Source organism: Onychomys torridus, chromosome 15, assembly GCF_903995425.1.
Source record: "Onychomys torridus chromosome 15, mOncTor1.1, whole genome shotgun sequence".
Classification (NCBI taxonomy): domain Eukaryota; kingdom Metazoa; phylum Chordata; class Mammalia; order Rodentia; family Cricetidae; genus Onychomys; species Onychomys torridus.
Genome location: NC_050457.1, coordinates 46,257,981 through 46,285,086, shown reverse-complemented (window position 1 = coordinate 46,285,086; position 27,106 = coordinate 46,257,981). Strand labels below are relative to the sequence as shown.

Below are 27,106 nucleotides of genomic sequence, written 5' to 3'. Positions count from 1 at the left end.
CCCCTTTTCAGCTGGAAGAAGCCACATCAGCCATTACCCAAATCCATGACTGGGTCTCAAGTCCATAGCACTGCAACCATGTAGCCTATATCCACCCAATTGAGAAAAGCCCATGTTCTCCTTTCTTCTCTTTCTTTCCTAAACTTTTGGATTCCCCCAACATTCTGGTCATCCTTACTCTCTCTAGTTTCCCTCCCCACCATGTAGATAGATACTTGTGTGCGTGATCTGACCTCTATGCCAGATTAAAGTAAGGCCTTTTGTCCTTCTCCACTGTCTGCCTCTGGGCAGCTGCTGAGGTTTTACTGTTTGTCTGCCCTAGGCTTTTTCTCTTTTAAACTCTAACAAAACTGTCATTGACCTTCCAATTTTTTTTTCAATTGCAAATAAATTTTCACAATAGATAAATTTCACAACAGATAGATAAATAAACAGATAAATTTTGCAAAAAGAGCAAACCTGATAAAAATAAACTTCATAAAAAGCATGAGACATATACTAAACACAAGCACACAAACAAAACAAGGAAAAGCTCAATTCTAAAATAGGCATGGTTCAGAAGTTTAAAATAAATTCAAAGTATTTCCTAGTCAGATTTGGATCTAACATTAATATACATGACCAGGAGGGTACAACAAAGAATATCACCATACGAAAATGTTCTTAATACTTACCTCAGGAGGAGAAGCAAGCCCTTGTCTCCAAGGTGGGATAAGGCTGGTTTCATCTGAATAAGAGCATGAAGATTGGCCTAAAGGGATGATCAAGTTAATAATTATGCAAAGACAGCATATTCTCTGTTACAAAACACTTTTCCATACTGTGCTTTTGTGATATTGCTAGTTAAAATGGAACATTTTAATAAACTTCGGCCTAAATGTTTCATTATAACAACAATATAACTCAATTTCACCTTGTCTTCACAAGCTTCATCAAGGATATCCAGCGCTTCAGAAGAAATTGTTTTGTTTTTATCATGTAGCTGAGTCACTAGTAACTCAATTCCCCAATTGTTGAAGAATTCAACATTAGCTCTCAATAAAACCCTTAAATGTTTTGTTGCATACAGTCTGCAGGCCTAGAGAGATAAAGGAACATATTAAAAGTCATCATAGACATTTACCAACATTGTGAAAAAGCCCTTCTACTTGCAAAGGACAGAAAGACTAAATTCAGGGTACAGCTAATATCTGATATTAACATTCTCTTTCTAACTAGGAGCCTCATTCTTTTAACTTAAAGGGGTTCTAATATGGAGTTCCTCAGAGGCATTAAAAAAATGTTTTCTGAACAGAATATGTGAATGAAATCCTTAACTACCATAAATTATGCACCAAGTTTCTTGTATTTTAGGAAATCACAGGGGTCAGCATATGGTGAGTATGACAGATCCTAGAAAAACCATTTCTGTGATCACAGAATGTCCCTTGCTAGGTAAGTTAGGGTTAACTCAATTTCCATCCCATATTCTTAGTTTACTTAGTGTAAAATTGATAGTGACTTAGCCTATAGTTTATAAAATATTGGGATGGATTGATATAAAACTACAGCTTTATCTCCCATGGTATACTCACATCAGTAGCTGCCGTGAGAATTTTTGAAAGAATCACTCTGGCTAATCCATCTCTGCTATAGTCTAGGCTAGAAACAGTGAGTTTCAGCAGGTGATCTTGGTTTTTCAAGGAGCAAAGATTAAGAAGACTAAAAAAGAAGAATTTTTAAGTATAAATTATTGCGTTGATTCATTAACTATTTCAATACATTTTTCTCCAGTTTAACTGAAATATGACTGACAAACAGAAAATTATGCATATTCAAAACAGACAACTTGATTAGATCAGGTGATTCATTCATTAATGAATCCATTAGATGATTACTATTTTAGGAGATGGGCATGTGAAAATAATTCAGCATACATTTTTCAAATCCTATATAAATATTTCCAAGAAAAGTATTTACCAAACACACGTACACAGACTAAATAAAAAGCATACTGTGTATCTGGACTCATTAAGACCAAAGTTTAGGTTCACTCTGCCATACAATGTGAGACTGCTCACCACTGAAAGACACTGCATTTTTCCAGCATTTTGACGCCATGAGGATGACAGGAGAGTGTTCCAATGAATAAGAAGTAGTGTTGACTAAGGGTGGTCAGCAAACCGTTGTTCTGAAGGCTTCGCTCAGGTTTCATCCCAGATGATGCATTGAGCCACTGAACAATATCTTTCACGAGATCTTCTAAGTATCCCTGCCCATCCTGTAATTAGAAAGTCATCTCTTATAGCCATAAAAATCTTAGTGATAGAAGTCACTGGTAACAGAAACACTGAATTTCTAGAGTTTAAGCCTTTGAATTAAAAAAAAAAAAAGTAAGTAGCCAGTCGGTGGTAATGCACACCTTTAATCCCAACATTTGGGAGGCAGAAGCAGGTAGATCTCAGTGAGTTCCAGGCCAGCCTGGTCTAAAAAGCAAGTTCCAGGATAGCCAGGAATGTTACACAGACAAATTCTCTCCCCCCGTACCCCAAAACAATAACAACAAAACTATCTAGAGATTCTCTTTATTTTTCCATTTGCCCATCTTATCTGAGAGTAAACCAGGCCATCTAGAGGGTGGATAATTCCCTAACGTTTCTTACCTAGGTGAACTAAGTTGGGATTCAAATACAGGTCTAAGCTTGTATTTCAAACAAAGCCTATACCAAAACTAGGGGAAAAGTGAACCAGAGGGCAGGTGTGATAGAGTTCAAGGCCAATGTGACCTACATAGTAAATCCAGGCCAGTCAGAGCTATGTAGTATGGCTTTTCTTTAAAAGAGGGAAAATAAAGTGTGTATTAAAGGGTAGTGATAGAGGGGGAAAAGAGGGGTCAGGGTCAACAAAAACTATGTGTTGTCAAAGTCTCTGGAAGGCTTACCTCTTCAGACTCAAGAAGAAACTCTGTAAACTGACAACCGACAACTGTGAGCTGCTTGGACTTGGCAAAGTCCAGATCCAGACTAGCATAGAGCTTACTGCTGGGCTTGTAAAAATAAAGAAGTCTACGCACGAACCTAAAATCAAGATGAAATTAGCAACAAAGTAAGAAACCAAACAATTATTTTGACAAGAATCATGAGCACAGGTTAGGAAAATTGCTAAGCACCTTGGTACACTTCACAACATTTAAAAAGGGAATCACTGGAAAATGTGTTGGTTGACTAAGAATTTTACAGTGAGACCTAGTAGGCAAAGGGCAGACATAACCAGACATGGGCATACATTTAAAAGCCTCACCCCTCAGAAAGTAAGGGCAGACAGAGCAGTAGCTCAAAGCCAGGATAAGCCATTTAGTGGGTTTCAGGATAGCCTGGGCTACATAGCAAATTCGTGCCTCAAAAGACCAAAGTACAAAACTAAAAACCACCACCACACCCCCAACAGCAACAAAACTGCAAACTGATATAACACATCTAGACTGGAAGGCTGGAGAGATATAAGGAAGCCTTCTACAGACATCAACTTAACTCAATTTATGAACATATTCCACTAACTTTCATTGTTGTACTCACTTAATACAGTTCACCTTAACTTCATCTACTACATTGTAACCCAGAAAGGTAGCTATGTACAGGAGTTACAAAGCAAATTTATTACGATATCATTATTTTATTCTTAAAGAATATCAAGAGTACCATGCTTAATTTCACTGTAACTTGTCTATTCTATTTCTCAAAACCTGATATAACCATTAAGTTATGTATCATTAAATCTGAATACAATATAAGAAATGGTATGGACTTCTCTAGGTAAAGTAGAGGCCTTTTTATCCAAGGAGATGTGCTGTGGATATGGCTCTGTGTAAATAAAATTCTGATTGGCCAGTGGCCAGGCAGGAAGTATAGGCGGGACAAGAGATAAGAGAATTCTGGGAAGTAGAAGACTGGGGAGAGACACCACCAGCCGCTGCCGCCATGAGAAGCAACATGTAAAGACACTGGTAAGCCACAAGCCATGTGGCAAAGTATAGACTAACAGAAATGGGTTAATTTAAGATAGAAAAAGTAGATAACAAGCAGCCTGCCTCGGCCATACAGTTTGTAAGCAATATAAGTTTCTGTGTGCTTTCTTAGTTGGGTCTGAGCGACTGTGGGACTGGCGGGTAAGAGAGATTTGTCCTGACTGGGCCAGGCAGGAAAACTCTAACTACAAATGGCGTCCAACGTGTTGGCAAGAATTTCCCCCTAAACCTTGAGAAAAAAGATTCTAAAACAGAGCTAAAAAGAACTTCCTAGTTGTCTCTCTCAAGTTAGCGGCAGCCTGCCTGTTTGAGCTACTATGGCGAGTTCCTGGCGTGATTGTCTGACCTGCAGTGTGGCGGGAATGAAGACTCTATAAGCGACACTTTACTCTGCTGCGTGGTGGATTTAGCCTTTGCTAGTTTAAAAAAAAAAAAAAAAAAAGGTTTCTGGGCTATGCGCTGCTTTGATAGAACTGCTTCTGATAGTTGATGGTACACATGGCTCCAGACCCAGAGCTGGTGGTAAACTATCACCGCCATGTTGGAAAGCTGAGGTGGGCGGAGCCAGCAGCCACAGCAGTGTTTCAGTCTTACAAAGATGGATATTACACAGAGAATCTGGTTTATGTTGTCTTTGGGATTTTTAACTGCAGAAAAAGATTTGGTCGTAAAAGCAGTTGAGTTAAACAAATATGTAAATTTTAAAGGTAACTTGACTTCAAAATTTGGATATAAGGATATGTTGCTTTGGAAAAGAGTCTCTGCTTTTGTTTCCACAGAAAGCCAGAGGCTGTGGATTTGTTCCAGATTAAGATACATCAGTTTTGATCAGCCAAGACCACCTGAAAGGTCTCCGATGACACCATGGCCCAGATGATCCAACATCCAGAATGCTTTCAAGGCAACTGGCTCAGAGGTTCACCCTCATGGACTACTCCATAATCCTAAAATTTTCTTTATGTCCCCATAAGATACAGCGCCCCCCTCCAGCAGGAAGTAGTAAGAGAAACTACGCCCACATTCCCAAAATTATCAAGCTGGCTTTGGAAATGGAATTGGCTCACTCCTTTTCTAAACCCAAGCACATTGTTAAAAGGAAAAGTTAAGATATTCTTATGTCCCAAATCAGAAGAGCCCTCTGGTGTGGGACAGAGAAAAGCCAATATTTTTATTTAAAGCAGGTTGATTATAAATGTGATCTCTTTCTAAAGAAAAAGAGGGGATATGATATAGAAATAATAGGATGAAAGGGTAGATTAAGGAACTTACTTCTAAAGAACAACAACTTGTTTAAAATGTTTTACATTGGTTTAGATTTTAGTCTATTGATGCAAACTTAAAGTTAATTTTGTTATACTATGTATATATTTCTACTCGTGTTTAAGGTATTATGTTTGTATAGCTCATTTTAAATTGAAATGGATAATTAAAAATAGATTAATAATTAGTCATCTATGATAATCATACTCGTAGCCATGTTAGTTAAGTCTTCTAGATATACATAGACATAGTTCAGATAGATAGGTAATCTTCAAATACTTCAAATACCTACAGAATATGGCATTTAAAATACTTTTAAAATTTAGACTTTCTGGACAGTGAGACATGTCTGCTCCTGGCAGCACCGATTTACTTCAGAGAGGAGGATGGGCATTGAAGACACTTCATATGGAGTTTATCTTCACCTTGGCAAAAATAGCCATTTGGGCAAGAAACTGTTCTTGCCTGGACTGCTCGATCAACTGGACATGCAGGACCCATAGGAAGGTGACCACTGAACTTTGCTTGACAAAATGGTCCTTCAGGTTCCTGCTTCGCAGAGGAAACTGCCAGACATTCTACAGGACACTGAGAGAAGTGACCAAGAGACTCTAGCCCTGTGGGCTGAAGACAGATGCCCCAACTTTACAAAGGAACATTAGGTGACTGTCCAGGCTGCCAGCTGTCTCTGTCTACCCTGCAAGACTCCCGAAAAGTGCTTGCATCCTTCTCCCGGTTCTCAGGTAATATTATATCCTTCTGAGGTCTTTGATGTGGTTGAAGACTAGATAGTTATAATTTCCTCAGTTATGATACAAGATAAGTTAGATATAAAACCTTAGACTCACAAATATAAGATAGATAGGATATCTTCTTTAATATTGTAACTGTAATTCTTGCTAGGTAATTGTTTTGTTATATGTAATTGTACTATGTAAAAGTTAAAACCTTCCTTAAAAAAAAAAAAAAAAGAAAAAGGGAAGTGCTGTGGATATGGCTCTGTGTAAATAAAATTCTGATTGGCCAGTGGCCAGGCAGGAAGTATAGGCGGGACAAGAGATAAGAGAATTCTGGGAAGTAGAAGACTGGGGAGAGACACCACCAGCCGCTGCCGCCATGAGAAGCAACATGTAAAGACACTGGTAAGCCACAAGCCATGTGGCAAAGTATAGACTAACAGAAATGGGTTAATTTAAGATAGAAAAAGTAGATAACAAGCAGCCTGCCTCGGCCATACAGTTTGTAAGCAATATAAGTTTCTGTGTGCTTTCTTAGTTGGGTCTGAGCGACTGTGGGACTGGCGGGTAAGAGAGATTTGTCCTGACTGGGCCAGGCAGGAAAACTCTAACTACAGAGATGGGTAACAGTAGCTGTTTAGTCATTCAGGAGTAAAAGCACACAGGTACAGCAGAGAGCAGCTTCACGTGCTGCTGCATGTGCTATGACATTCGAATGCTTTACAGTCTAGCAGCTTCATGTGTTGAGAGTGCCATGAAGTCAGCATGCTTTACAGTATGGTGGCTTCCCCTGCTCTGTGCTATGACATCTGCATGCTTTTCAGTGTGGCAGCTTCATGTGCTGCATGTGCTATGATGTCAGCATGCTTTACAGTGTAGCAGATTTCCATGTTCTATGCTATGACATCAGCATGTTTTACAGTGCCGATGAGGAGAGTTAGGAAGGAGATAGCTCTCAGAAGATGAAGGGCATGCAAGCACAAGTGTTCAATAAAAACAGACACCATATCTTATCACCATCCTTGTGTCAGGATTAAGACCATGACCCATATAAAGCTACCTAGCGTAAGTAACTTATCATAAAGATCATAGCTGGAAGAAGAATATAAGTAATGAGAAAATTAGCTGGTGCATCTGATTACAAGACTGCACATAAAATATAAGCACCTTTTAAAAAACTCAATGATTACTTTTAGCAGGCATTAATCCACAATATAAATTTCAGTTCTTCAAATTTAAATGCACAATAGCTTTTACATACCTGTGTAGCTGTTCATCCTTATAGTTTCTTAGATTTACATTTGGCCACTAGAAAAACATAATATCTTATATTAAATAATATATATTTAACAATTCCTAAGCATATGACTATAATAAATGATACCAATAAAATGACAATTTAGCAGTCTCCAGGAAGTATTCTATCATACCTTAAGAATGGTCCCAATGAGATTCCAATTCCATTCGAGATTTTCTTTATGTTGAAGGACTTGGCTATCCCTAAGGTTTATTAGAAGAGCTTCTTCTGTGTCCTACAATCACCAGACAGTAAGGTCAATGAAGCAATCTATGCTCACATCAGAAAACCAACTTTAAAAACGAGAAGGGGGGGGGTATCATCAATGATACTCAATAATTATTTTCAAAAAGCTAATAAAAATTAAAAAAAAAAAAAAAAAAAAACTAGGGTAGGGAAATGGTTACTAAAGTGCTTGCCTTACAAGCAAGAGGACCCGAGTTCAATCCCCAGAACCTACACATGCTGAGACTGATGACATACACACTTTGTCATCCCAGTACTGTGGAAGAAGGTACAAGGGGAATGCTGGGCTGCTGGCCAGCCCAGCCCGCCCAGCCTATGCGGTGAGTTTTTAGTCAGTGAGAGACCCTGTCTCAAAAATAAACAAAAACAAATTAACTCAAGGCACATGGTGTCTGAGGAAGAGAACACTGTTGTTCTCTGGACTCACACAAACATCCACAACACACACTTTACCCTCCCATATACCTAACCCACCCAGCTCCAGGTTCCTCGGCATGTTCAACCTACCAATTTGAAAACCCACATGCTTCAATGAAACTGAAAACCCAGACAAGAATAAGCACACGCCAATCCAGGTGTTGAGAGTTAGGAAACTAACACTCCTGTCGGTACCTTGAGAACAAATATATCTTTCTGAACTCGCAGGTAGTGGTCCCGTTTCTGATGTGTTGCAATGGCTTTCTGAATGATGTGATCTAAATGAAGGCTGTAAGGCTTAGGTCCTCGCTTCTTCATTTCATGGAAGCGTTTTAAACAGTTCAGAGCCGCACTGGCTCGACTAAGGAGGAAAGAAAAACCACCACTAGAGCAAGACGAGCACACTTTTAAAGCCATGGCTGCGAAGTCATTTAAACTTACATAAATCAAGAACAGAGATTACTAAGCAAACTGAAGAAACATTTACTCAAGCAGGGGAGCATAATCACAACACATCAGCACTGCCAATTTACTAAAGACTCTCACTTTGATTCAGACTTTCACTGGGGCGGTGGGCCCATTTTATGTGCTGGTTTTAAGAAGTCCTTATGCAGTATTGGCAAGACGGTTCAATGGGTAAGGTGTTTGCTTTGCAAGCATCAGGGGTATCTAAGTCTGGAACCCTAGTCCCCACAAAAAAGTTGGCACTGCAGCGTGCACCTGTACCCTCAGTGATTGAGGAAGACAAGCAGAGCCCAGATCCTGAAAATCAGTGGCGACTTGGCCAGCCTAGCCAAAAGGCCAAGCTGGTTCAGTGAGAGATCCTGCCTCACAGAGTGAGGTGGAGAAAAGAAGAGGGAAACACCCTGCTTCTACATGTATGCCAAGTGCACCACCCCCAAAACACACACATACTCACAAGTATTTACATAAAGTCGAGAACCCAGTTTCTTATTAATGCTGTAAAGCTTTGTTTTTCACATAGTCTATTTCTACTCGAGACTGATTTCTGTTTACATGAAGTTGCAATAGAACTTCACTGTCCATCAATATAATCAATGATCCTAGTAGCAACTGAACTGACTCTATCTTTGGCATTGACTAATGACCATAATTAGGATCGTTTAGAATTATTTAATGATTTCTATGTTATATGTAAAAGTATAATTTTGAAGAATTTGGCAGCAACCAAATCCCAACTCTAGAACTTTTGGTACATGGAGTCTAAAACCCTTAGGATGCAGTCAGGTTAGCAAGTACTTAATCTGTCTTAGGTAAAGAGGACTTAGGAAGCTAAAGAGAAACTTAGGACTACTACTATTCTGTTATTTTAAGCATATTGTTTTATTCCTAATGATCTCTGAGATCTGTGACCTTGCTTTGAGAGAGTTTTAAGAAAGCATTCACTTCCATCATGGAACAACAAAAGAGAACTGAAAGCTTCAGTAGTGCACTGTAAGCCTCCAGTTAGTACTACACTGTTCTGCTAATGCCTCAGCTGAACTGTATGTCTCCCGTCTATTTTTTTGGCAAAATTAAAACAACTAATTATTGGTCCATTTGTAAGCATTTATTTTACTAAAGCTAATTAAACTGTTGAAGAATGTGTAATTTCAAAGAAAAGTTCATAGCTTCAAAGAGCTAGTGAACTGCATTTCACTTACATTACCAGGGGAAAATGTGGTTGACGTATATAACTTTTTCCAGATCATAAAAACAAACAAATTAAAACAAAAACAGAAACTCACCACTCAGTCATACAGGAAAACCTTTGTCTTTGTTCAGAAACATGGAAGGAAATGGGTCAATATATCATTTGCTAATGATTTTAGTCTCAAATACAAATTAATAAATATTTTGAAAATCATAACTTTCCCTCCTTGAGGTTTGCAAAGGGAATTTTCCAAGCACAACCTTCCACACTGCTTGTTTTCTCTCCCTGTTTAAAGAGAAGATTTTCTAGGAAGGTATCAAATATATTAAGCACACTTTGCTAAAGCTCTAATACTTACAGTCTCTTTTCCTTGGGAATATCGAATGATGCAGCCATATTCATAAGAGTTGGCAAGCAGTGTAAATGATGGCTATGCGAATGAGGAAGAATTGTGTTTGCCTATACGGAACATGACATTTTATAAACAAGTTTAGTTTCCTACAGAATAATCATATGTTTGTAAGACCCCCAAGGCTTTTCATGAACTTATTTCCACCCACACATACTTATAATTTTTAATCCCATTGAATTCCAGTAAGGAGGACAGGTTGGAGCCAGTGAGATGGCTCCACAGGACAGGGTATTTGCCATTAAATATGAGCCACAGGACAAGGTATTTGCCATTAAATATGAGGACCAGAGTTTTATCCTAGGACCCACATGGTAGAAAGTGAGAACCAACTCCTCCAAAGTCATCCTCCGACCCCCAACGCGCCATGTCACAACTGCACAATGCACCCATGTGTACACACACAATTAAAAAATTTTTAAAACAATGAGAACAAAAGTTAATCACACAACCAATCTTCATATATTTGTTATTATTAAATATTGCTTCCAAAAGGTACCAAACTCACTTCTTAATGAGAATTATGTAGCAATGCATCATATTTGAGAAAAGAACAGAAGCAGTATCAACATTCTCATAACACGCTGGTCTCATATAGCAACAATACTTAAATAGAACTATTATCTTCTGATGCCAGGCAAAATTTCACTACCCAACTAACTTCCTACCAGAAAGTACATGTATTAAATGTAAATGAGAGAAGATATGATAATAAGCAGTGAACTCATACTGCTATCCTTTAATCTGGCCACCTTTTATATTTCATGAGAATCACAGAATTCTGAGGCTTGAGGAAAAAGATTAAATTCATCTAACAAGATTCCTCCATAAAAAAATGAATAGTGGTATCTTTATAGGAAATGGTGTCTTGAGACCTAAGATGCAGCTCATCTGACTTGAGAATCTGCAGTATTGTTTAGTGCTGAATGAGATCAGAGAACGTGGCTGACTAAGTCATTGATAAAAAGACAAAGTTTATATACTGTTTAATTCTTTACCACAAATACAGCTCAGCTGCTATGTAGGGGATAAAGAGTTGGGGGGAAAAGGAGGAAACAAGACACACTTTTTTTGGTTTTGGAGACACTGTCTATTATGTAGCTCTGGCTGTTCTGACATTCACTGACATTCACTCTGTAGACCCAGGCTGGACTCAGGCTTAGAGCTCCACTTGCCTCTGCTTTCTGCGTGATGCAATTAAGACTAAGATTGTATGCTACCATGCCCAGCCAGAAAAAATTAAGAAAAAACAAACCAAGAAAGAAACAAACAAAAAATAACTCTGCCAATAAAAGCAGGCCATGATGTATATGAAAAGATCTGCCAAAAAATCACTTCTTCCTAAATGAGTTCAAAGTGATTTTTATTTAGTGTTTAGTGACCTACAGGTACAAATTCTTATAATGCACAATCCCTTCAGTTTACTCAGTTAACTCAGTTTACTGAGAGTACAGAAAGGTTCCCATAGCCTCTAGTTTCTAGTAGTTAGTAAGGTCCATAAAACCATGGAGGCCTATCTGAGGTCTCTACCCAAAGAATCTCATTCTCCGAACCTAAAACTATTAGTTTATGGAAACCAGTGACATTCAGATAAGACAATTAATTACATTTAGAACTTTTTCACTAAACTTTCTGAAGGTCAAAAAATCACTACAATATATGGATTACATTTCTAGAAGACTGAAATAAAATTCATGGTTGTGTAATTTTTATTTCTTGCTTTCTCCATGCCTTTCTGAATGCAATCAAGATTTACAGGATCAAAATATTGACATCAAGAGGTTAAAGAAAAAGAAAAATCAACATTTGGAACTTGTTACATTTACAAAACCAGTTAATATCGACACATACATCTCTATCAGGAATACATACTAAAGGCTTTAGCAAAATGAAAATGTACTGTCTGAGCTATCATAAAGTAATGCCAGTTAACTAACCTGTTTTATCATTTAAAATCCTAAAAGTTCAACCACATAACCAGAAGTCACTAACTTACCATATGTAAGAGCTCTCCTAAAAGGATGGTCGCTCTAACTGAGATGTGGTCATCACTGTTCGTTATCACTTCAACCAAGCCCTATGAAGGCAAGAAGCAAGCATGAGTGCTGCACAATGCTGTGTGTGGACATGTTTCCGCAGCAGATCTTTTCTCACTCTAAAGAATTTTGTTGACAGAATAAAGGTTTGTAAATATTACCTCTAAAAGTCCATTACGAATAAATGCAGAAAGTATCAGTGCCAAATAATTATCCATGAGGTCTGGCCTAGAAATAGAAGCACATAAACAATTTAAATGTCTACATAATGTTAAAGTAGTAATGGTAATAAATGAGTCATTTTTGTATCTAGATTCTACCTGGATCTAGCGCGATGGGGAAGAATAGTTTTTGCCTCAGCTGCCACAAAGCCATCTGAAAGCCTCCAACTGTCCTGGAATCTTCCTGGATCTAAAAGAGTTAAAATAGGTAGTTACCAGATTAGGTAATAGTGAAACCGATGAGTGTAGGACTATCAGCTATCCAGGCTATAAAAAACTTCAAAGGGGTTTTAAAAGTAATCACTGGTGGAGACTATGTCATGATTGGCAAGGGTGTGGTTACCTGGGCCTGTTACATGGACACTTTTTAATGCCACTGCTTGTAAGTAGTATGTGTGCCTGTGACAGTGGCATACAAGAGTGGACACAGGCAGATCTGGAGAGCTCATGGGTCAGCCAGACTAGCTGAAACAATCAGCCCATGGTTCAGTGAGGCTCTATCCCATAGTAATAAGGGAGTGACAGAGGAAGATGCCTGATAGCCTGCTCTGGCCTCCTCATATGGAGTGAAAACACCTGCATACTCACATGCAACACACACATGACATAGAACCATTTATGTTTTAAGTGTATGCAGTTTTAAGTTCCTTCATTTGGGGACTTAGGTATCTTATGAATTAGATAATTCTCTAACTTCCAAAAAGAAAGAAAATGGTTAGTATTTACCATTTACTATTTGTTTCCATAAAGTCATTTAGAAGTTCCAGTAAGCAATAGATACCAGTGCATGCTAGTACTTACCTACACTGAGCAGGGCTTCTATGAACTCATCTGTCACAACAGGTAGAGGGAGACGGAATATATCATAGAGCACTTCAAGCAGACCTCGCTAAAAGAGCAAATACAGTTCACTTATTTCTGTATAAAAAGTATTTGATTAAAAAGATCATGTTCACAGAGTAACAAAAGTAATAAACATACCTTTCACATTCTATCAAGATTTTATTAGGGAAGGGATAATTACTAAATATTTAATAAATATGTCATTTAATTTTTTTTTTTCCAAAAACTGTTTCCTTATCACCATTGTGCAAATCTGAAAACAGATTTCAGTTCTTTCCATGTACAGGGATGGAAGTCAGGTGATGGGTAGGGGTGTGGCTCAGAGGCAAACTACTTGCCGACAATGTCCCAAGGTTTGATTCTCAACACCTCAAAAAAGATGAGTAAAATTATTCCTTTTGTTCTTTCATCAGAGATGTTTCAGTTTATAAGCGTACCCTCCCATTTCCATGATCTAGTGTGTTTTATTTCACATATTAAGCGAGGCAGAGCTAGCCAATGTTTTCTCACAGCTTTTTCAGCTACAGGTACAGTCCATTTAAAGAAAAAACAAAATTAAAACAAAAACATTTATGGGAAAAGAGAACTTAAGAGTTAGTGTATTTTTCCCTCCACATTCAATTTGGTTTTGGCTACTTAATATAAATGTCCTAATTATAATAATTTAGGAATATATCTAATCAACACATAAGTAACTTGGTTTTAGTGAAAACCACCATCTTTGAAATAAAAACATGGTAATGTGGTATCAAAAATATATAAATTACAAAGCATGACTACATATACATTTACTTTTGTTTTATGTATTTCTATGTTTGACTTAAAATTAAGAATGTCCTTCTGTTTTACTTGCACTGTTTTAATAATTTGTATTTTAACTCAAGTTTTAATAAAATTTTCACTCCTAACAGTATTTTAAGTGATTCAGATATTACTACTAAGTAGTCACATACTGAAAAATGCTCTAAACTAAAAATTACCAACTTGAGAAAGAACTTCACCAAGGATTTCTAAGACAATCTGTGTGTGCACTCATGAGTGCAGATGATGGCAGAGAGCAGAGGCCTTAGCCTCTACTGGAAGTGCAGTCCTAGGCAGCTACGACAGGTGTGCCGAGAACCCAGGCTGAGGCTTCTGAGAGAGCACACAGTCCACTCTTAAAAATGAGCCTCTCTCCAGTCCCTAATGTCACTTTTAAGGGTCCAGGCATGTAAGAATTACAGTAACTGTTACTTACCCTTATTTCCATATTTGGTATACAAAGTACTCCAATTAGAGATTGGATCCCAGAGTTCCCAGGTTTACATAAATTAATAATACCTAAGGAGGATAAAAGTTAAAAAAAAAATAAGAAATTCTACAATAATGTCATAATATAAAATCTGTGACTATTTTCCAAGTTAAATTATATATTTCGTTATTATAATTGATATCATATAACTAAAGAATACCAAGTATTCTCAGACTATTCCCACTAACTGGAAATTGTCATTAATTTTATCACTTAAATTGCTCATCAATTTCTATTTTACAAGCTGATGAACACCAAAGTGGCTATAAATGAATGCTTCTCTGGAAGAAAGAACAGAAGAGAGAGAAACAATGGTATTTTCCCTATTTAATACTCTTCAGACTACAGCTTAAAAAAAACCCACATTTGTCAAACTTATTTCTAAAATCAACTGAATGCACATGAGAATAAGTAACATGTTCGAAATAAAATTCATGGATCAAAGAGTTTAAGTTACAGAACTTTGTACATACTAAAATTTTATGTCATAAGAATGCAAATAGGTGATAAGCAAGCATAAAATGCTCAGTATCATTAATTACCAGGAAATACAAATCGCATCACTGAGAGGCCACTAATGCTACACAACAGCAAACCCTGAAAAGGATGCGGAGCAAGTGAGAGCACACAGGCCGATGACAGTGCAGAGCAGTACATTTATACTGAGCAGCTAACCACGAGTACACACGTGCACCTCTTTCAGGACTAAAGAATGTTGGCGGCATCTGCAAGCTTCTTCATGGTACATCACAGAAACTTAAGATGGGATGATGAAGACACAGAGAGACAAATACAAAGTCTACACAGTGGGAACACATGTTAACCACTTCATTTTTCAAAATTCTTTCAAGTGTATTTATCTGTATTAAAATGCTAGGGAAAGTGTTTCTGAATAGTCAGTCACACAGGATTCTGAAGGTCACTGTCACCACTACAATGGCCGAGTATCCATTAACAAAAACTTTTAGAAGCAGATATGTTTCAGATCCTAATTATTTTTCTTTCAAAGTTCAGAATACCTGCACGTGTCATGAGACAATGCAGCTACGGACCCAACGTAAGTCATTTGTTTCATATATACTTTATATACATATCCTAGAGAGTAAATTCAGTGTTCTTGTGTTATGACTGCAACTAATCATCACATGAGCTCACATGTAGAATTGTCTATTTATGTCACCGCTCAGACACTGTAGCATTTTGGATTTCATATTAAGGATGCTCAATTTGTATGTCTGTACGCATGAACAATCTCTAATTTCTCTTTGGACTTAGAATCAGAACTCAAGTTCAACACAGTAAGCAGAATTGAAGGCTTAAGTTCTTGAAGTGCACTTCTCACACTCTGCTGTCTGACAGGAGTTGGAGAAAGCAGAGATGATGGTAAGGGTTTACATAAACCCTTCCTATTAACACCAGAAAAAGGATGTTGACACTTGTGGAAAATCTGAGCTGCTGAAATTACTGCTCTATCAGTTATATGGAACTTGCAATCTTCCATTGAATTAACACTGCAGAATTTTATTTAATTCATAAATACTGCCACAGAATCTAAACACTATTTTGGAAAATATTTCTGTTAGAAAAATATTTTCAAGGTTGTAACTTGAAATGCTTTATTTCTTTGTTCAGTAGAGGGTAGAAAACATCTAACTTTTAAAGTTTCTAGTCACAAACCAATAGAAAGGGCATCTGGAGAAAGAAATTTAGTAGGAATGTATCAGATGAATTTTAAACAGAGACTGACAGAGCAGGGTCTAGATGAAGGAAGGTGAAGGAGTGAACAGTTGGGCTATGTTGATGGTTCAAGTACAGTGCAATGTGTTTTGGAAAAACAAAACCAGCTCTATCCATGGTTAAGCTGAGGGATAATAGAGGGTACTGAATGACAGGAAAGAAACCATCCTGGAGTAAAGGCAAAGAGGATGACTTAAGTTGTATCTATGTTAAAAACCAAGCTCCCAAATGCACGTTGATTGTTTCTGAGAGGTGACTAGGTCTAGATGAGGCCATTGTAACGAATCCTCAAATTAACTCTGAGAGCAAAGTCCAGAGCTTGCAGCCTATGGTTCTCTCCACACGATGCTAATGCCACATTCTTGAACATTTCAGCCTCCAGGAGTGGAAACTACATAAATCTTCATCTAAAAATAAATCACTTATTTTTTGGTATTTTGTTTTGGCAATAAAAAAACGAATTAGAATAAGTATGAAAAATACTATGTTTCTTAGGTCCATAAACAACCTTTCAGCTGTTATGTGAAGGTGAGTATTAAGAGGTAAGGCAGGGTTTTCATTGAGGTACTAAGAGAGCAGAAGAAGCACACTGAAAACATACTAGCTAAAGTCTAGTGGCTAGGATAAATACCTGTATCGAAAAAAGTATTTGGAAGGTAGGCTTACTTAAGTACACGGAAGTATTTAAGTACGTTTCCTTGTTCTGCTTATGGTTAATGTTCCTTTATAGGCTCTCTCTACAGCAATACTGTGAAGGTAACCATTGACAGAAAATAAGTCAATGGCCATATTACTTTATGAAAAAATTGGTTTTTACTACATAGTAAGATGAAACATGTATAATCCCTATACTAAAGAAATCTGGTGAGCTGGAGACAGGGCTCAAGAACAGAGCTCTTGCTTATCATGCACAAAGCCCTGAGTTCAAAAGAAGTAACAACGAAGTTTGAGACTCCTAACAACCTGCCTAACAAAGCTACTATTTATGACATTACTATACCATTTTTAAGTAAGAAGCTTCAGCAATACATATGACTCATGAGTTTTGGGAGTTTTCATTGGCAATGTATTTCATGCTGGATTTTTTCTTAATATGTCTAGGGAATCATTAGTACAGTAACTTGCAAATGTGATGAGTGTGTAAATACAGAAAGCAATATCCTACTTATTATAAACTTTCTTCACTGTGTTTTAATCATTTTGTGTAAATCTCCTTGGTTATAATACCATAAATGTAAAACTACATTTGTATTTAAATTAGATGCTACAACAATTAAACACTTGAAAAACCAAAAAACCAAGTAAGGCTTATTCTTTGACATCACTGAGCAACATATAGAACCTACCTGCCCATGAGCGGAATGTCGCAATGATTCCCATTTTACTGGCTAGAAATCGGGCTTCTCTGTCTTCTCTGTTGGGAGTGGGGGGATTAGTAAAGACACAAGATTAAACTGAGGTGAGTTTTTTCTAGTAATGTATTAGAGCAAAATCTATCATTAATGTTAAGTGTTTACACTTGAAATAAAAACAAGGGGTTTTAAAAAGACCAGGTCACTCTAAAGCCTATTACTCAACTATTAGAATAAACTGATCTTCAATTTTAAATTGACAACATAAGCCACATGTGGCAGTGCACACCTGTGACCTCGGCACTTCAGAGACAAGGGAATTGCTGTAGGTTCAAGGACAGACTGGGCTACATAGCAGGTTCCTGGCTAGCCAGAGATAACACAGTAAGGTGAAACTAAATAAATCAATAAACAGTAATAAAATCCACACCATGATTTACAACTAAGTTGTGAATCTTGACCTCCTGAACACTCCTTCGATGTGCTTCAGTGAGCAGCAGAGGACAGGCAACTGAGAAAGCACCCGTGGAGTAGGGATGCCCTGGAAGCAACCACGAGTCTGCCAAGGGAGCTGTCAACCTGCACCTCTTCAGCTTTTCTACACAGCAGGCTCAGGAACCTGAAGTCACCAAACAATTACTAAGAGGAACCCAGCACTGTGCTAATTTGGAGACCACAAACTAACAGTAAAATTTCACTAAGCTTTCCTTTCATTTGTACTGTGTAACTCTAAAAAGTACACTGTAAGCCATGAGACAGGACATCCACTTCTACTCCAACTCCCCTAGCTCTGTACACAATCATTGTAAACAATACACGAAATATACACACACACACACCCCATGCCCTAGCAGAAACCATGGTACTTACTTGAGCTGTCCTTCAGCTGTATCTGGACTGTGTCTGTAGTGGAAATCAGTATAGGGTGCTAAAATTCGCTAATTAGAAAAGGAAAGAGAAGCACAAAGAATTTTTACTATAAAAAGCATTCTTTCTATAACACAAAATTCCAGTTGTCTGTATCTTTAAGTGGATGAACTTTCAGACATTTGTTCTTCAAATTCATTTTAAAACTGTGGCGTATTTTTAGGTACAAACTGAATTTTTAACTCATAAATTAAGGTATAATATGCATCTAAAACAAAACAGACACAGACATCAGTGTTTCTGGACTAGGCTGGCAGTCATCTTCCTTCAGCACTCAATGTGATGCTCTCGACCAAGTACATGTTTCCATTTCTTCTGTTGGAAATCAGCTGTCAGATTTGTTCTTTGAAGCAATGTGTCTTTCTGCTGGCTTTTCCTTCTCAAGTTGCTCTTCAGAGTATAAGTGATCTGGATTTAGCAGTCTTACAATGGAATGTCTAATAATTTACTTTCTTTTATGCTCTATTTGCAAAACGTAGTTAAATATAGAAATGAAATCTTAGTCGTTGTTTCTCGGACCCTTGCTTCTGCCAGTCTTCTCTTTTCCTGATACTGCTGCTGTGTCCTGCACCACTCACCCCATCGTGATTTACTCTGGTTATTTTTATTGACGCTTCTTTCAGTTTCCTATTGACATCTCCTTGTCCACAATGAAATTCTAATTCCTTGGTCTAATGAGAGCTGGCGGCTTGGTTTCCGTGTCTCAGGAAGTTACAATGAGAATGGGATTTTTCAGAAGATTTCTTTTTATTATTTTTAATTATTTGTATGTAAGTACATGTACATGAGTGCAGGTGTCCAGAGGCCAGCGGAGGTAGATCTCACTGGATTTGGAGTTACACAAGACTCTGAGCTGTTTGTATGGTGGGAACCTAGTATTCAAACTGGGATCTCCTCGAAGAGCAGAGAGTGATCTTAACCACTGAACCATCTTTCCAGTCCCAAGAATTAGATATTTCTTTTTCTTTCCTTTCTTTCTTTTTTAAAGACAAGGTCTCACTATGTAGCCTTGGTTTATCTGGAATTCACTACGTAGACCAGGGTGGTCTATAACTCAGAGATCTGCCACCTCTGTTTCCCACTGGGATTAATGGCATGCACCATCCCAAGAATGATGTTTTTAAGACTTATTTTTTATGTTTAAACTGAGACCATTATCTATTCTGACAATTTTAAGGATCTGGTAAATGTCAAGAACAAGAGATTAGTTACAAATTATCCAATTCGTTATTTAGCACTACACACTCACCAAAAGCTCTTTATTTTTCTAATCTCAAGCATGTGTGAATTTCCCCTTCCAACATACTCTGGACTAGCAATTGTCCAGGAAAAAGTAAGCACTTGTATAAATTCACTACAAATGAGTATCAGGGTAAACTAAAAATTGAGACACAAAACTTTAAGTTAATCACACATCTATTTTTAACAGAGGAAGATGGTGTCGGGCAGCAGAGACCAGAGTACTATATAAGTAGTTCTTTATAGAAAAAAGGTATTGATTTAGAATGAAAACAAAATCAATATGACAAGATAAAAAGAATAATTTCTCTTAACTGATTCCACAATGAAGATATGGTGGTCAAAACAGAAGACAGTGATGAACAGCCAAGGAAGCCAGTACTTATTACATGAGAAGAAATATGCAACTCATTTATATAGAGTAGAATATAGAGAAAATACATATAACTAAACGTAAGCTTATACAGTTGCCAACTACTGCATCTACTATTTATTGTTAAGATTTGTTATTTAGAATATTTAACAACTTTGAAAATCATGACCTTCATTTTACCTGTGAAAAATATAAGTCAAGAGGTGCTAACCCACTTTCCTAAAGCCATGAAGTTAGCGAGGTCACAGGATAAACTCATATCCAAGCTAGTAGTGTATCCTGGAGCTCTACTCCCATCACCCAAACAGAAACTGTATGGCCTAGTCTGCCTTCTCAGGTTTTGTGCCACCGGGGTGACTTCTTATTAGGGGAGAAAGATGAAAGATATTTATGGTGTAAGCACAAAATATAGTTTATTTAAAGATCTACCATAGTCTTTGTAGGCTATTTTCATTTACATAAAGGTTTGCTAGTGTGCTTTATAATGTATACAAGTAAAGAGTCTATGCTCCTACCTTCTTTGAGTCATCTCATTTTAAATATGAAATCTTTAGTTTTTAATATTAATTATTCTACTTGATAAAAATTAAAGCTAAGCATTCTATGAGAGATCAATAATACCCATTGGCATAGGACTCCAATGAATAATACATTTAAAAATTACTAAGAGACTATTGTGCTTATTATACTCGTTAGTAAGGATAGTCTGATGAAGTTTTATCATCTGTAATGTTCGTAAAAGTAGTCCTAATGCCAAGAATGTCTGTGCTGCCTATAGTCCACCTACATGGCAGGCTGAGGCAGAGCCTACAATCTGGAGACCAGCCCAGGGAGCAGAGCAAGACCCCATCACGAGGGGTGGGGGTGGGGGGAATCCTAATAAAATCAGAACTACAACATTTATAAGGCTCCTTTCCTAAAATGGTGAGGATAATTAGAAAATGACAAACATTTTAAGTCATAGATAATTTTATACTTAAATCCTCGGTTTAAATGTATTTTGGATACTATCTTCAACCACAACAATGTACTATATTCAAAACAAAGGGCTAAGCTCTGACTATGAGGTAGTGCTCTGTCCTTCCGATGCAGTCTCACTAGCAGCCCTGGCTGACCTCCAAGTCCATTATTCCTCCTCTGCCTCATGAACGCTAGGATTATAACCAGCTGCCGCCATCCTCAGCTAATACCGCCTTATAATAAGAAGTATACAGTAGCCTTACTACTTTAGATAACTATAAAAATTCCACCTGAATTAGTAAAATACTTTACACGTAACATATTGTTTAAAGATATATTCATGTTTTAGAAAGACACATTCATTACAGATAGTGCCAAACAAAGTGTTTTTTTTTCTCTTTTGCATTATGTAGTATGTGTGTGGGTACATGACGTATGGGTGCACACATGCCATGTTCTCCCTTCCACCTTATTTCTGAGGCAGACTTCTTCTTGCTGTTCCTGCCCGAGTTTCCTATAGAAGCATCCAGGCAGTTCTTGTGTTTTCCCAGGAGTGCTGGGATCACAGGATTGAACCACACCAAGTCCAGCTTCTATGGGGGTCCCGGGACCAAACTCAGGCTGCTGTCACGCTACATGTTAAGGGTTTTACCCTCTGACCCATCTCTTCAGCCCCCAAAGTGGTTATGTTAGAAAAGTTTGGTATTGTTTAATGAACAAACAGAACATAGTTAGCAGAAGATATACAATATTAATATACTGAATTTCTAATACAGGCACATGTCTTAGTGTAATCTCATTCATCCTTTAGTTTGCTCAGGAAATTTCTTAGGGCTAATACAAAATGAATTATTTTGCATGTTGCTGAAATATTCTTGGTAGCAACATTTTTAACTCATTACTAGTCAAATAACTAGAATGGGAATAAACCAAACTAACATAGGTTAGATAATTAATGTAGCACTTGAGTCAACTACTGCAAAATTTCAAAACAAAGTTATGTACTTAAACTTGTACTTTAGGGCTAGAGAGATGGCTCAGTGGTTAAGAGTATTGGCTGCTCTTCCAGAGGACCCAAGTTCGATTCCCAGCACCCACGTGGCACCTTAAAAGCACCTGCAACTCCAGTTCTCAGGGTTCCGACGCCCTTTTCTAGCCTCTGTGGGCACTGTACACATGTGGTGTACCGACATTCATGAAGGCAAAACCCCCATACACATTAAGTAGTTCTTTCTGAAGAAGTGTATTTTAAATTAGAAACCCTAAAAGTGCCTACCTCTAATTCTACATCAGCTCGCACATACTGTCGGGTCTTTGGGTGATTAAGAAGGTGCAGAATTGTAGTAATGAGAGCCTCGTTTATGCGACTTAACTGGCAATCAATCACATTCTTCAGGATGGTGTTCAGTCCGCCTCGAAGGGCTACCACCTCTGGGTTCTGAAGTGCTAAATGAAAGAAGAACTGATTACAGTCATTGTACCAAGTACTTACAACCTACACGTTTACAATAACCTTAAGTTTCCTCTTGGGTTTGAAAACTTTCTTATTAACTGTATTTACAAGTACAAAATACCAACTAAGAATCACTCACTATCTTTTCCACAAGCCTGAGGTTTGAAATGTCTTTGAACAATTTTATCATATTCTTTAGATAAATTTTACTGAGTATTTTTCTTCAATTTTAGAGTCCATTTTACTGTGGAGACACTAACCCCTTAGTGATTTTTCAAATAATTTATAGGATTTGTTGTTTCAAAATTTGTTTCAAATGATGTATATCATTTACACACACACACACACACACACACACACACACACACAGCACACATGTGTGCAAACACACACACACCCCTTTGTGACTTTAAGATGAAAAACCTATCTTTGAAGACCAACACTGTTCCTTGCGTGTAGGCTGTGCTTTTTGCTGTGGAACTTGTTTTGGAAACAGTACCTAGAAGTCAGCACAGAGCTCAGGCACCCTCACTTGCACTATTCTGTCTGTGCCCTGAGTGCTGTGATTACAGGTGTCTTATCATCATATGGGCCCAAGCATCTTAATGACTTAAATTACATTTGTTTCAATCCATCATGATGTTGAGATTCATTGAGATAACAAACTCAATTTTCCCCACAAATACTTTACTAATTATCTTGGCATGTTTCTCAAAATGATTTTTATATGTTTTTTCTTCCTTTTTTGGACAGCGTTGCTATATTTGCAAGCTGTCTTTGAATTTGGTATCTTGCTGGTTCTGTCTCCCAAGGGCAGAGATGACAGGTATGTGTAATAAAGCCTAGCTTTGGTTTTCATTCTTAATGATATGCCAACATGTTTTTCAAAATACAATATGCAACTTTCAAAAAGTTTTTCTCTTAAAAAATGAGAGTGATGTTAATACTTCTTAAAAATGGTATGAAAAGAAAGTTCCCTTTCTCCTCCACTTTTTTTTCCCCCAAAATGTTTCCAGTTTCATCGGTCACATTTATTCTCCTGGATGATTTTAGAATTAGGTTTCCTCCTGTGTTCTAAAGTTAGGTGAAATCACTGAGAACCACAGTGCACAGATCTTCATGGTATGGGTCAGTGATATGCGGACAAGCCTGCTCGACATAGAACTGAACTGCATTAGAAGTTCCAATGTGCCCCGCGGCCCACCTCTACCATCACTGTTCTCACCCTTGATGTCCAGCCAGTTGTACCTTCTTGAAACTCAATTTGACACACTCAAAGGTATCTCATCCATACACATCACCAATTTCCTACACATCTCTTACATGCAGATTCTATTTTGATTACTTCTGAAAAAACATCAAATTTAAATTTTCCCATGATTCCACAGTAGTAATCACATAGGTCATTTCTTCACTTGATTCAGTTTTGTCAATTTAGAGTGACATCTAGCTGTTTTCCAATATTTAAACTTCATTTATTAATTTACAATGTTTACTAAGAGTGTTGTCTCAAAACGTAAGGTGCAAAGTAACTAAGGACAATAACAAATGTCGACCTCTGGCCTTCACATGTATGCTCACACACATCATGCATGCCCATGAAAAAAGGTTAACACCAAGTATTGATTTAATAAGAACATTCTCATGGTTTCTTCAGTTGTGTGTGAAGGACAAAATATAAGGTTAGGTCCTTCTCTGTTTTCAATAGCACTTTAGAACTACACATTACATTACCCAAAGTATAGCTTTTCAGGTATGCCGGGCATTGGCACACAGCAAAAGTTTTTGTCCATAAAACATGATTTCCATCTAGACTATCAATGGAGTAGCCTTCTAATTATCTAAATGGTTCTAGATAGAATGACATGCTCCTTTATTATTTTACAAAGGTCCATCGGTCAGCTTTTTCAGAGCTAATAATTTCACCAGTGTTTACAATCACGTCTCTGGTCTTGATCCAGCACGTGTTCTACTTATGTGCAACTGGATACTAACACTGATTTTAAAAACTCATTTCTTTCAAAGAGTTTTCAAGCATAGTATACTAAAAATTTTTCTGTTTAAAAGAACTCCTACTACATTCTTCTCCTTTATTAAGAAGTGCATTTCAATGTTTTCTTCTTCCAACTAGTATAAATGAAGGCTGAGCAATCAATCTGTCTTGCATCCCAATAATAAATTTTAATTTTGCCATTGTTTTCAGCCTGCCTGTTGGGTATTTCCCTTCTTTCTTACTTGGGTTTGCTTATCCATTTACATTTTGCTTTACTTTATGATAAACATCAATCAATATAATTTTCTAGGCATCTAATACATGAGTATATTGTAAAATTTTACAATTTTCATAACAACCCTAATCATATTTCTGATCTTGTTTCTTTCTTTCTTTTTGTTTTTGGTTTTTTCAAGACAGGGTTTCTCTGTGTAGCTTTGCACCTTTCCTGGAACTCACTCTGTAGCCCAGGCTGGCCTTGAACTCAGAGATCCACCTGCCTCTACCTCCTGAGTGCTGGGATTAAAGACGTGCGCCACCACCGCCCGGCCTGATCTTGTTTCTACAGCAGGTATTACAGGCTGTTTTTTGAGTCTTCGGTGGCACAGTGGCTCTTCTTTTTTGAAATTTAAAACTTTATTAATTTATTTACTATCCAGAGGAAATATGATTTCCACAATTTGTACTTTTAGTAATAGAAAAAAAATCATCATCTTATTATTACAAAAAATGAAGTTGAACTCTCAAATCAGCCATGTGGGTATTTGGGGATTATCTGTGTCTACTGTTTTACTTTACATGTGGCAGTTTGCTTGTTGCTCTGCCAACAGTCTTTCTGTTGTTGTTCCTTACAGTAAACTCTGTAGCTACTAAAATCCATGTATGATTTATTTGATGAACCAAAATGTACTTTCCTCTCAATGCCCAGAAAAATACGCATTCCTGTTTGTACTCTCCCTTTTCTCACTCTAATCTCTGATCTGCAATAGAAAGGGTTTTATTAGAATTCGCTTTTTGCACTGTAGACTATTACTTTCAACCATATCAAGATATAGTATCATGAATGTCAGAGGGCTAGACTAGTAGATTCTATTATTATTATTATTATTATTATTACTACTACTACTGGATTATAGAGAACCAAATTTCATGATGAATAATCTGAAAATATATACAATAATATGAATTTTGAATTGTTAAATAACACCTCTTCTACTTTCCTATCAGAAATGAACATTTTCTTATTTTTGTAACTAAAGCATTTTTCTTTTAACGACATTAGGGAATGTTATGTGTACTTTATAAAGCACTTAATTACTTCAAGAAAATTCTGACCTAGTTCACAGATAATGGCAATGCATGCCCGGACCATCCTGTCTCTCTCCTGAAGTCCATCATTTCCAACTGCAATTAATGAGTTAGCCACAGAACTAGGAAACAGGGAAGCATTCACAGTAATCATCTGTAACAGAGAAGATCACAAGATAAGTCATTTACTTTATAGTACACTGTAAATTTTATTTTATTCAGAGAGAGATAGTTAGGGGTACAAATTCTCAAAAGACTGAGGCACCAATTTTAACATTCAATTCTGTATGGACATCGCAAAGAATTGTTTTAACTGTAAGGATTGCTTTTATAACTAACAGTAAATATTAACAATAATTACTATGGAAATGTTCCTGGTATTTTTTCCCATAATTTAAAACTAAACTAGTTGCTAAACAAGACTGTTTCTAAGATTTTAAGTCCCTCCTGAATAGGATCGGCATCTTGCACAGCTCCTCAGTGTCTACAGTGTCGCTCAGTGACATAGACGGTAGTGGACATCCAACTGAGATGCTCCATCATCACCATGTCTCTGCCACTTACCTCCTGATCAAACTGACTTGAACTCCATCCACTCAATAATCTTTAGCTACTGTTACTTGTTGCTATGCCAAAAGGTAGATTGACTAATCCAGAATCTTTTGATATGTGAAAAATTCTGTATATAAACTTTGTGATAAAACTCTGTGTGAACCTCAAATCAAAGGTTGAATTGGCAATATCATTAACTGCAATTTTGGAAATAGGTCAAGAGTATCTACCTTTGACTTAAAAAGCAAAAGGAAAATAAAGCAGGTGACAAACCACTGTTTAATATAAACTATCTGGTTTACCGACTATTTCAAAATAACACCCTAGGGTAGGAAAATAAGAGGTTTTGACAGGGAGAAAAGTAACTTCTGGATGTTACTGGAGTTAGAAACCTGTTAGAATTAAAATTTGTGTTCTGATATGGGTACAAGATAACTAAAACAACAACTCAGGTAAGGTTGTAAGAACCAAAGGGACAGTCTGAGATCTTCTACCTTGGGGAGAAGAAATCTACACCCCTCCTAGTTTATATTTTAATTTTTACTGGTGCATTAGTACGTTACACATAGTTCTTATGTTCCTAAGAAAACTTCCACCAAAGGACGGAAGATGGATCAGGAGTTACGAGTACAGCTCCTCTTCCAGAGAACCCAAACTCATCTCCTAAGATCCATTGTGGATAGCTAACAATCACCTGTAACTCTTAACTCCAGGGGGATCCAGCACCTCTGGCTTCTGTACCTGCAACCATGTGCACATAGCACCTGTCCTCTACAAACATATACACATAAATTTTAA

General features: G+C 37.2%; 1 protein-coding gene and 1 pseudogene across 4 annotated transcripts in view; both read right to left on the bottom strand.

Moving 5' to 3' along the window:
- Rictor (RPTOR independent companion of MTOR complex 2) overlaps positions 1-27,106 on the bottom strand; it is a 102,897-nt gene that overhangs the window by 25,011 nt on the left and 50,780 nt on the right. For all 4 annotated transcript variants that reach the window (XM_036206858.1, XM_036206860.1, XM_036206859.1 and 1 more), the window contains exons 7-24: positions 25,784-25,910; positions 22,279-22,448; positions 18,374-18,441; positions 17,498-17,565; positions 14,361-14,443; positions 13,082-13,169; positions 12,380-12,470; positions 12,221-12,287; positions 12,020-12,100; positions 9,973-10,073; positions 8,156-8,321; positions 7,431-7,532; positions 7,262-7,308; positions 2,921-3,056; positions 2,061-2,260; positions 1,575-1,701; positions 914-1,078; positions 675-751 (exon numbers count right to left, since the gene is read on the bottom strand). In XM_036206858.1, the coding sequence (XP_036062751.1) occupies positions 675-751; positions 914-1,078; positions 1,575-1,701; positions 2,061-2,260; positions 2,921-3,056; positions 7,262-7,308; positions 7,431-7,532; positions 8,156-8,321; positions 9,973-10,073; positions 12,020-12,100; positions 12,221-12,287; positions 12,380-12,470; positions 13,082-13,169; positions 14,361-14,443; positions 17,498-17,565; positions 18,374-18,441; positions 22,279-22,448; positions 25,784-25,910 (1,964 nt within the window). The remainder of the gene's footprint in view (positions 1-674; positions 752-913; positions 1,079-1,574; positions 1,702-2,060; positions 2,261-2,920; positions 3,057-7,261; positions 7,309-7,430; positions 7,533-8,155; positions 8,322-9,972; positions 10,074-12,019; positions 12,101-12,220; positions 12,288-12,379; positions 12,471-13,081; positions 13,170-14,360; positions 14,444-17,497; positions 17,566-18,373; positions 18,442-22,278; positions 22,449-25,783; positions 25,911-27,106) is intronic.
- On the bottom strand, positions 1,290-1,442 carry LOC118596588 (annotated as a pseudogene).